Source organism: Gambusia affinis, linkage group LG23, assembly GCF_019740435.1.
Source record: "Gambusia affinis linkage group LG23, SWU_Gaff_1.0, whole genome shotgun sequence".
In the NCBI taxonomy this organism is placed as follows: Eukaryota; Metazoa; Chordata; class Actinopteri; order Cyprinodontiformes; family Poeciliidae; genus Gambusia; species Gambusia affinis.
This window is the reverse complement of record NC_057890.1, coordinates 12,453,908-12,466,142: the sequence shown is the minus strand read 5'-3', so window position 1 is coordinate 12,466,142 and position 12,235 is coordinate 12,453,908. Positions and strand designations below refer to the sequence as shown.

General features: G+C 37.6%; 1 protein-coding gene across 1 annotated transcript in view; it reads right to left on the bottom strand.

Annotated features, from left to right (window-relative positions):
- snd1 (staphylococcal nuclease and tudor domain containing 1) overlaps positions 1-12,235 on the bottom strand; it is a 172,654-nt gene that overhangs the window by 134,981 nt on the left and 25,438 nt on the right. Inside the window, exon 11 of the mRNA XM_044107651.1 lies at positions 7,151-7,252. Within this exon, the coding sequence (XP_043963586.1) occupies positions 7,151-7,252 (102 nt within the window). The remainder of the gene's footprint in view (positions 1-7,150; positions 7,253-12,235) is intronic.

The following is a 12,235-nucleotide window of genomic DNA, read 5'->3' as shown; positions in this document are numbered from 1 at the left end:
GAGTTAAGGGCCACAGATCTCTGGAGAGATTAGACTAATGCTTACAATTGCAAATTATGCAAGTCTCTAACAGAAGATGCAAAACAGAGTAAGAGAAATCCAAATTGGCTAAAACTGGGATCAGCAGGTGAATGCTGTCGATTTTCAGCTGGGAACTGAAAATCAGACAGTCTCTTGCCTTTGCTTGTCTACATCTATTATCTAAAATAATATTCTTGATATTTTAGATTTACCAGTTCATGTGGTCTTACTACATGAGGCAAGTTGTACAAAGCCTTGTAATGTAAACGTGAACATGAGCCACATTGTGATTAACAATACTCCAGCCCAGCATGGGTTCCACATGAGTGGTTTCCCCAGACAGGAACAGAGTGAAAGGCTGCTTACCTTGAAAAGTGTGGGAGGTTAAGATTTGCTGCGACTAAAATGAGCAACCGTCTCCAGCACATTCTACTGAACGATGATCACACAGCTGTCTTTCCTGCTTTAGCCATATTTCAAAACACATCTGACAACAATTAAACCACAAAAACGCATTAAATTGGTGCAGGCCATTTCCAATATACACATCACATTTAAGGATGATAATGTTCTTGGCAGAAATGATATGGCCACAGATCAGAGGGTACAGGAGAAGAAAAGACGTATGTGCAGGTAAGAGCAGCTATACTGGAAGCTTTATAGGAGTGTGTTGGAACATCAAAATAAATACTGAACATCAAAGCTCTAAGATCTGAGGCACCTTCTAAACATAGGAACTGATACGGCCATACTGTATGTTGCATCAGGCAATAAAAAATAATGAGGCAAACACAAAAGAGAGGCAGAGTTGTGATTATTTTTTATTTTTTTAAAGCTGGAAGGAGAACAAAAACGCGATCAGAGGCCATCGGGAGGCGAGTGCTTAAGGCTGTGTTTTAGAAGGTCATAATCAATTTAATGTAACAACCAGCTCTGATTCTGGGACAACAAAAATGTGTTGATAAAAAAGGAGAAATTGGAGATCTAAAATGGAGCTTTACTTAGGTTATCAAATATCTAAATCTGCTTGAAAACCAATCTAGAATTCGCCCCAGAACCAGCGTCGACTCTCACATTCTCTACATCAAATACCAAACCGTGCATAAGACATTCGCTCACTTATATACCCGCCAATAAGAGGCAAAAGCTCTGTTGCTAACAGTGCTACACAAGCAGCTGCATAACAGGAGCCACTTTGAGCATGCAGGATTATCCGAATGTGCTCAACCCTGATAAGTGGCTTAATGCAACATTTCCATTTGACTTTTTTCTTTTTTTCTGATGAAGCTGAGACTCAGGCACGCAAAAAGCACTACTTATAAAGTTAGCCAAATCTAGCTTTTTGGGATTATGTCACCATGCAAGCTCTGCCATTTGAATGCGGGTGGGGATGGATATAAGGAAGCCCGAGACAGACAGAGTTGGAGTGACAGGGAGAAGAGGGAAATAAGGAAATGCCTCACTGCATTTTTTGTAAGGGGATAACTTAGAAGAGGTTTATTGGGCATAAATATAAGTTATTCAAAGATGGCAAAATGCAGAATGTCTGAAAACACTCTATAGCTATAAAACTAATGACTGGAAACAACTATGGAATTTTAATCTTGCTTTTGAAAAGAAAATTTTAAAACTATTTTCAAGTTCTGACAGAATACACCCGATAAAAGATGCACACCTGCTAGAATTACTGTGAAGTTCTTTTCAAAGACCATTCCAGGTAGCGACTCACCTCTTTTCTGGCTCACAGTTATCAACTATAGATTTCTCCTGCCACGAAATGAAGTAAGGTCTTCTGAATATGGATATTAGATGTGCTTTATAAAAGATCAAATGCACCAAGCTTTCCTTAAAAATAAAAGAAATGGGGAGCTTTAATAGTAAAAAAAAAAAATTGATGTAATTCTATTCCCCTAAATCGCAGCAGTGGCATTAGAGCTTTCAGCTTTAGCGCACTGAGACTGGCAGTTAATGCTCAGTCACGTCCTAGAAGATGTAGTAGATTCAAAAAAATCTGCATGTTCCCTACATTATGAAATATATTTTGTTCTAAGATGGCTGGTAGGCTTCAACTGAGAATTGACAGTAGTTAAACATTGACAGTAATTTTGCTGGGGTTCTGGTTGAGCCTGATGGTGCTAAAGTAGATTGCTTATCAATTTAAAAAAAGAAAGAAAGAAATCTACAATTGTAGTCACTTGTGTTGTGGAAGTTAAAAAATGAACTGTACTGGCTGAAACCTCAGCTTATAGCAGCGAAAAACGATGGGTTTGCTAATAATGAAGCATTCAGACATTCTGAAGTATAACTTTAAAATAAACTAACCAACATTGTGCAATGTCTTGTAAAAGTCACCATTCCCCACCTACCTTTCCATATTTGCTGATCTTACTACCAAAAACTTCAATTGTTTATATTTGCACATGTGAAGTGCAAAGACAGTAAATGATTTCCAAAGTTCTGAAACTTGTTGGGTGGATTTGAAATTAGAAGCAGCACATCTAGAGACTTTTTTTTTTGTTCATTTTTTTTCACAAAGTGGCTCAAACTCAGTTGGACGGACAGAATCTGCATCCAGTAAATTTGCCATTAATCCGCCATCGGTTTAGCTCTAGATTTTAAATGGGGCCATTCTGATACTTGAGGGCTCTTGAAGATGAAGACGGCCACCTCAACTAAACCCTTCTATTACGGATGTGGTTGCATATGTAGGATTGTTGACTTCCTTTAGCATGAAGAAGTTTAGTTGCAATAAATTTTATTTTTGAGACCTCCTAATAAATACAACTTGAATGACATTTTTTAATTTTGTTTTGTAAAAGCAATTGATAATCTTGCATTCTTGTCTCTACATCACAATTATGTGATTCATTGTGTTGATCTGTTACCAAGTCCCAGGAAAAAAGGAGTTTCACGTTGTAAAATGACAAAATGTGAAATTGCTCACAGCTTCTTGTTCTAAACATTTGTGGTAAAATATTTGGATGAACAGCAGGCCACTATTAATGCCATTACTGATAAATAAAGACACAGACCTGTCCTCAAACAGTTTATTACTGTTATTATCTGACAATAAAGCAAGTGGGTCAGTTAAATTCCTCCATTTGTTGACATGCAACATGCTCCTGTACACAACGGTGCACCACGCATGCAAAGTGACAAGCCAAATAGGCCGTGATAGAACAGATTATTATAAAAGACTTGACGGTTGAGTACTGAACTCAAACATTCACCACAGAGATTTCATTCTATCCAAACTAAATCACTCTTGTTGCCAAGGCAGCTAAAGCCCACAGCTTTTTCAGACTTATGAAAATATTTGAAAAAAATAAAAATAAAAAAAATAAAAAACAGATACAGGGTGACAGAAGGTTTAACTCGGAGGTTTAGCCTTGTATCTTGGCAACAATAAAGGAATGGAAAAGAAGCAACTTCCCAGAGCCTCTTCCTTGTATTGATCTTGCAGGGTAAGAAGTGAGGAAGCTGTGCTGCTGGAAAACGGACAGCAGCTCTCCACTTGAACAGAACTTCACAGTAAACGCCAGCACACTTGGAAGATGAAGCATCAATATTAATCAAATATGGAGGAACATACAGAGATATGCATAGACAGATGCTTAAATCTTTGCCAGTTTTGATATTGAGATTCTAAATCACTGAAAGTAACCATTTGTATTTTTCTTCACTGTGAAATAATATCTCGATACTTTTGCTCAGTGTGAATGAATTGCAAAATTTAATTTAAGGCCAAACATGAAACATCTTGACATATCTGGAGCAGGTGATTGAGATGATCAAATTTAAGGCCCTGCTGGAAACCTGAACATTTATATATTAAAAAAATTATTCATATTGCTAAAGTGCCACAGACTGATTGCATTTGACTGCTTTAAACAGTGAAAGAAAATCATGTTTAGAAATTCAAGGAAACACCACCGAGTGAGACAGAGTTCAAAAGAAAAAGAAAAACTCAATTAAAATGTTTGAAAAATGTGTCAAAATTATTCAAAGTATAATTTGGTTTGCCTGGAGGGAAGCAGAATGGAGGGAAGCTACTGAAACAGTCCCAAACTGCTAAGATGGCTATTTTCATTTTCCATTAAAAAAAACAACAAAAAACATTCAAACATAAAGTGACCAAAAAGCTGTGGTAGCATTTACTTTACCTAATAATTATCTACCATTATAAACATATATTATATACTATCTAACACAATTATTTTATTATTTACATAATAAGATAAAAATTGGAACCCTCCATTTTTTTTCTCTAGACAGAAAAATTGCAACATGAGATACACCAATGAGATTTTTGTGACCCTTTCCAATCTCATTTCTTTTTCTTTTTTTTTAATAAAGCCTTTCCTGTAATAAATTTTGGCTGACTCCCATTTCTCTTTAAGAACTGCACTGATGTGCTCTCCATGTAACCAGAGGCCAGATTATCCTCATTTCCAGCTGAGGGGGAGAGAGAGAGAGAGAGAGAGGAAAAAGGCAGAATGCTCCTCCATATAGTCAGAATTTTGACTGGGACATTTGGAGCTTAAAGAACCTGGACTGTAGCATTCAGGTTCAGTATGTGCACAACCTGAATGCAGAAAAACAAACCTAGTATTTTTTAAATTAGCGTGTGTTAGACAGAGTTTTACTTAAACCATCTTTTGTTACTTATACTGTGAATAAGAACAACTAGAAAGCTAAACTAAAACTGTAGTTTCTGTGTGTACATTCCTGGAAAGTTTGATCCTTAAGAAATACCGAAAAAGCTACCAGGATTTCCAAAGTTTTCATGTTTATTAAGAAGTTGAAAGTCTAAAAATGATAAAACAGAATACCTGTGAGTGCTCAATTCAGCATTCTGGTTACCTGCTAAAAGTCTTGCTCTCTTGCAACTTGATGAACCACATGCACACAGAAACAGCCTCATGTATCTGTGTGCTTCCTTTAGCTTCATAAAAACAAAAAATGCCACTGTTTCTTTCTCACTCAATAGCAGTGTCCACATTTATGAGTGTTGCTGTCAACTGGTTCACTGGTCAGAAACAAAAACGATGTTACGTTTTTCGTCACCAGTCGAGGCCAAATCCAAATCTAATTTTATATCCCTAATTAATAGCTACAAAGTAAAGTCTGTTTCTACTGGAATCTACTTCATGGAGATTCTTTTATTCTTTTTTACAGGACACATAGGTGAAGTTAATCAAACTTTAACGTGCAGCTTTTTTATGTCTTCAAAAGAAATGGGCTTTTGTGGAATGCTAAACAGAAAATATGAAACATAAGTAGATATACCGAAGAGGAGCAACTAGATAGAATGTGAGCATGACAGAAAATGCTAATTTACCTCCAGTAGTGTGTTTGAGGTTTACTATGCTCTTTTCATATTAAAAATATAAATCAGGTTGCATTTGCATTCAGGCTACTTTGCGTCAAGACATAATAATCCCTTATAAAAGCAGATGCATATCTCTGAAGACACGAGATGTGCCGGTATGTGCTCACAATTGTTCAGATGTGATTTAATGAATTCCAATATACATTGCAAACAGACCCACCGACTCCAGTGGAAACAAGCCAAGTCAACTCACTTAAGGAGCTAACTCCTTTCGAAGCAAACAATTACGCGCAGCTCCCACTACAATAAACAACACAAACAGCAATTTGCTTGAGGCAGCGTTGAACAATTAAGCAGAGTTAAGTTTAGAAGCTCGATGAAGTCAAAGCAAGATATATAATAACAAATTATGCACGAGTTTACAACTTAAAGTTGAAAACATTAGAACTGTTAATACTTCCCCGTATCTGTTCGAAGCTGGGTGCTTTTGCTTTTCACAAGGAAAGCTGCGAAATCATCTATAAACATGGCCAGAGAGTGTGTAGATATGTGCAAGTTTTATTTTAACATGAGGTGCCAACAAATCTTTAAGATGTGCACATAAGACACAGACATGAACTCTGTTTTAATGCAGTAGGTGGTGAATTTATTCACACCAAACACAGGCTGCTGCTTCTCCGTTTCCACACCCCATTATTTGGGAACACAAACGTAACAAATAAACAGAATCATTATTCTCGCTTCACTTGATGAAAACCGGCTTTGGGCTGAATTTTTTGTCATTAAAAAAACATTAATGAGGAGGATTAAAATGACTGTGATGAGAAGCTGGGACGGGGATATGAATCTCACTCCCATACAGAGAGCCAGAAGGAACTCTTGTGGCTTTTGACTTTGAGTGGGTGCATGTTTTTGTTTAACAGCCTCAGTTGTGCTGTTATGAAAGCGCAAGTGAACCGTTTGCTCCAGCTACTATCAGGGTTGCCGGAGTCCAGTCATCAATACGCTGCTATTGTACATTCTCAGTCACACCGAAGTACAGACCGAAACTTAAAAACACTCTTGTTTTTGCCAGAATTTAAAAATCTTAGTGTTGCATTTATGCAGATGTTTTTGGAATTCTAAGTGCGACCCTAACCCATCAATCCAAACTTTATTTCAAAACTAAAAAAAAGTTTAGTATGTTCCTTTCATAAAGCCATCTGTTTGTATTTGGCGAAAACAAAAAGGAAGAAGTAAGGTTACATTTTCCAAACACTTTACCAACTTTAGGTCAATTCTGTTTATAATCAGCTTACATTCATTGCTGGATATATTCATATTTTACACAAGCTACGCTGGAAATCTGAAGGCCTGCTATGCGTCTGGAGGAGCGTTTAACTCTCTGCTAAGCTCTAACGGGTCAGATGTGAGTAAATCACAGCAGCCCCCCCAGGTGTACAAACCAAGTAGATCAATAGACACAAGAGGGGGAAATCAAGACCGCTTGTTTAAAGGGTGCATCCGGGCCAGCGGTAAGCCCCAGGACATCTACCATGAGCACTTGGTATTCACACTCAGGCGCAGAGGGAAATAGATATCCAGCTCTGAAATACATTTGTCTGTCAATGAAAAAGGTGCAGGGAGCACTTATAGTCATTTTGCGTGGTTTTATCTACAACTATTATGGAATTCAAAGACGCTGATAAAAAGAAATCACACTCATTCATATAGCGAAGAGAACAAAAAAAAAAAGAAAAGAGAAATGGCTCAGAGCTTGGAAAAAGAAAAAAATATATATCAGAGAGAGGTTCTTACCTTTTTACCGATGAGCTTCTTCCTGAGGAACTCCCGGGCCTCGAACATGTACGGGATGTCATACAGAGGACGGAATCGTTTGTCTTTGTCCTTGTTCTTCTCCTGAATACAGATGAAGGGATGGGGAGGAGGTGAGGAGAAAAGAAAAAGACAGAAGAAGAGAAACTTAACTTATATTCCACATTTAAAGGTTGATAACAAACCATGAGATGCAGGTTTCAGATTATACAACAGACAAACACAAAAGTTAAAGTGGGAGGAAAACAATGCCTGGTTATGAAGGCTTTTTTTCCAAAAAAGTAAAAGATCTTGGAAATGCATTTGAATGAATCCCCGTTTTCTCTGAAACCCCAGAATAAAATCCAGCCATCAGAAGTCATCTCTGTTGTATCTGGTTGCAATTGGTTCTCTAAAGGCTTAATGAGTTTTACAGAGATTGGTCAAACATTAATTGAGTGCTCCACAAATGATCTAAAATGAAATGCTTAAAATGAAACTATATTCATGTGTTAGAACAGACCATGAAATCCAGTTCTGAATTTGTATTTTTTTTAAAACTGCTGTACAAAAATTCACTCAATCTAATGAGTAGCAAAAGACATCAGCATCGATATATGCAGAGCATAATATGTTTAAGTGTGTTATCATTAGTGACAAAATGTGAAAAAAGAGTCTACTTCAACCCATACGAAAACATCCAAAAGGTTTAATGCTGTTAGTTTGTTTACTCTGTTTTATTTCTATCCATTTTGGCAGACACAAGAGCCTGGACCCAATGAAATATTTAAGTGTGAATGGCAAACACATTTTTGCTCAAACAGGCACAGCTTCCCTGCTCTCGATACAAAGTTGTCACGGACACAGACAGAAGGGCAAGGCAGAAACTCTTTACGTTAAAAACAGATGCACAGCAACAAGCCAGTATTCCAACCGCAGATATAACGTACACGGCCGCACACAAAAGAACTCCCTTCAAAAATGCTCTGCTACCCTCTGAGAAAAGACCACAAATGGAACTTATTTGCATTTTCAAAGAAAACTTAGAAACTCATCACTCCTTCAGCAAAATTACCAGCAGGCACAAAGAGTGACAGGTGTCCTTTTGCTGGAGCATGATAAATTAAATAACCAGGAGGCAACTGGAAATAAAATTACACCCGCTGTCAGGAAAAGCTAGACTATGAATGACATTACCGGTATGCTCCCTTCCTGAATATCCAGTACAGCGCTATTGTAGCTTAATCATTTTTTAAAAAGTATAATGAGTCTTTAAACAAAACACACATCAGCAGGTTTATTCCTCATCTCCTGTTGACTTAAATACTTTTTATTCATGTTTAATGACTACAGCTGTTCCGAGCTATGAGGTGGGGCACAAACAGATGTGCAGAGAAGCGGTTCTGGTTGATTTGACTAGATCATCTTCCTCAGGGCTCAACAACTGTCATTTCATACAAGCTTCGGCAACCAATGATTTGGAAGTCATTTTCTATAAGCAGCTTAAAGTCCTCCATTCCGATTGTGCATATGTCACTAATAAATATCTCTCAGAATGAGGTCGCTCACAACTGATCAGGGGTCATAAACTCTTACATTCCTAAGAGATGGAAACTAACATCAAGTATCTAGAGAAAAAAAAGATTAAAATAAGTCTTGAGGTTCTTAAAGATAACTTATGATTAAAAATGTCAAACTGCTGAGAAAAATAAGGTAATATAATAAGACGACACACAGGTGGAAAATCAATTAAATGTTTCATCCATCTCACTTTTTATGACAAAAAGAGATTTTAAAAAGAGTTTGGAGACTTTTTGTTTTCCTTCTGCATGGGTACAAAATTGACAAAAACAAAATGCTGGCAAGAATGGAAAGGCAACATGAAATGTGGGGCAAACTGAGACGGAAAAAAAAAGAAGGGGAAAAAGGAGATGTATCTGGAGGTATAAATGTTTAGGGATCAATTACCGTCTTCATGAGGAAATTGGTGGGAGATAAACTCTAAAAGGCAGCGTTTGATTGGCACAAATCTTCCTATGATGCTTTGTCACTCGACGTGGCAAAGCTGCAAAATAACAGAATTGTTACTGGCCTTTGCTGGCTATATTAAATTATGAGATAAATGTGTTTGTCCCTTCCTCATTTAATCAGCTCCTTACTATCCACTTTCCCGTGCTGAATCAGCGAAATGTGAATTCCTTGAGCTGCTCTCACACATACCAAGTGGAAATCCCTCAATATTCAGCCAAAAGGTGATTCAGAAAGTCAGTTTCATGGAGTTCAGGGGAGAGAAAATTCAGTCCTCCAGGCCAGGTGTCCTAGGTGTTTGAGATATGCTCCTGCTTAAACATGTCTGACGTAAATGAAAGAGTGATTAGCAGGTTCCCGCAACTCTTTGTGACCCGCTTGTGAGATAATACCACTATCTGACTCAGGAGAGTTGAAGCAGGAAAACCAAACTTTAAACCAGAGGCCCCCCGAGACGGTCCAAGTGCTTCACCTCCATCAAATCAGTAGTAATGTTATGGTGAAAGTTACCATGCACTTAAATTTAATAGATTTTGTTCAGAGTGTTACAAATACAACTTTTATATTTTGTTATTAGATCTTACTATTGACTACTGGGGCATAATTTTGTTAAATCCCATATTTTTTTCAGTCCTCCATGATGTTAAAGCAGAAATACATTGGTTGGACTAACTGGCAGTTGACAATTGAAATACTTGAAGTAATTTCAATACATTAAGATTGCAAAACAATACTGCCAGTGGCTTTGCTTCAATTCATTATTGTATATAATTGTATATATCTGACAAAAGGACAATAGTAATATTTCTACAAAAAAGGAGAATAGAATCTAAACAGAAGCGGTGAATCTAAAAATGTAACTTTCAGCTAATAGGCTGTAGAAAGACAACTGCATCACTGAAAGAGCGTAAATGTCAGCATTGTATTCCAATTAGAGAAGAAGTGCAGAAGGAGTGGCGCATTCAAAAAGGAATCCTATGATGTACACCAGCTAAAAAAATCGACAAAAGCAAGGTCAAAGTGACAAAGCCCTGCCATTAGGAGTTGCTAACAGAAAGTAGGACTTAATGAAACATCGTGCATCTGTGGTTAAATGCAATTTAAACAATCTGAAAAACAAACGTGCCTTCTTTTCCCAGTCAAAAAGAACAAAAAAGGTTCCCCCACACTGATAAAGTGAAAAATATTGTGACTAGTCTAATTATTTTGCAATGGAGCCACATTTGGCTTGATTCACCGGATAAACTGACAACATCAGCGTCATTAAATTACTCCAGACAACCTCTCCGTACCATCATCCATAAACTGTTATTATGCCGCAGCAGTAAGGTTACAGATAGAGGAGAGAGTCGCAGCTAAGTCTCAGCCGTAACCCAATAAAAACTGTTCCCGCTCGCTATCCTCGGGGGGAGTTTTGTTCTATTTGGGGTGAATTCCCTTCATTCTATATTACCGGCTAGGGCTCGGGAATCATCTTTGACTGCTGCAGAGGCATGGTGCATGCTGGATTGTACAGTGTCGCAGGGCTGCAGGGTCTGAGGCTGCAAATGTGTGGATGTTACTGCTGGAAGCACTTTTATGCTTCTAAAACATCAAGAGCAAACTCATGACTCAGGAGAATGTCATTTTCTGATGTTGGGGGAGTATACAGTAGTAGGCCTCAATTTTGCATTTAGCTGATTGAGTGGAGTGTTGTTTGTACGTAACCACTCTTTTGGGAGGAGAAAAAATAAATAAATAAAACACTCTGCATGCATGCGTCTCAAACAATGAGGGCATTATTTTTTGACAACACAAAGCTCTGGGAGTCTTAGACAAACACTCAACACTTACTGTTGTGTGCTTAACAACATGACTCAAACATCCGTGCATAAGCGTTAAATGGCTTCAGAGTTTGGGGGGCTATGAAAAATGTAGCCCAAGAGAAAAGAAAAACTTTAAAAAAAAAGAAAAAAGAAGCTGGACAGTATTTTAGAATAAGTGAATCTAAAGCTATCCAGCAGATCAGGCATTACCTTTTGTTACAAATAATGGTGTTAAGACCCATTAGGTTTTATTTATCAAAGCATATGATCAGAGTTTCACAAAACAAATCCAACTATCAATGTGTGTGCAGATTTCATTATTGAATCAGTCGAATATCAAACTCTGGGCAATTATCTATGGATCTGTGCATTAAAAGACTTGAAATGATCCAACAACAGTTGCAAAACAAATTGTTAAATGCTATGATATTGAAAACCAAAGGTCAAAGTCAATGGGAAACATTTTTATAGGCTAGTTTTATCAGCCGGCAAACCGGCAGTGCACAGCAACATGGGAGTTGATTGAGAACGTTCAATCTCTCCCTCTCTCTCCCAAGCAGCAATTTCCAGCACATTCAGGCAGCACAAAGAGAATGCAAGAAACCTAAGCAGGTTTCTCTGATGATAAAGAATAATGTTAAATTGGACGGTTAGCGCAATCGTTCTGTAAAAGGGAGATTTCAGATAATCAGATCAAAATTGCTCAGGTTGTATAGAAGCTACACTTTGGTGGCCAATCTGACTAAGAGGAAAAGCTCAGAAGGGCGCGACAAGGCAGAAAGACCCATTAAGGAATGAAGGGGTTATACAGAGTTGTCAATCTAATCTATATCAAAGTATCTGACTGAGACTCTGTTTCAGTAATTACTTATTCCAAAATGACCGGCTCATTTTGGAGATAGGAAATCCCGACATCTCTTGCATCTACGACCTAAAAACCAAGTTGCTTCCTCTCACAATTCAAAGGACTCTCAGAGATGTACAGATGTTAACTGTTCATCAAATCTGAGCACACAATAGAAAAAAGGTCCGTCTTTGGGGAAAGATACTAACCAGTTTGTAAAATATGTAATGGAAAAATAAATCAATTATTTCACCCTTCTTACCCCCTTTCTAATACAAGTAACCTCGTTTAGCTAGGAGTGCAGCTAGATCAGTCATAGCTATTGCACCCTGTTTGACACATATGCCAGATTTCTAAAGATAGGAATGTAACAAGGAGTGAGGAAAAATAACCACACCACCATTCTAGAAG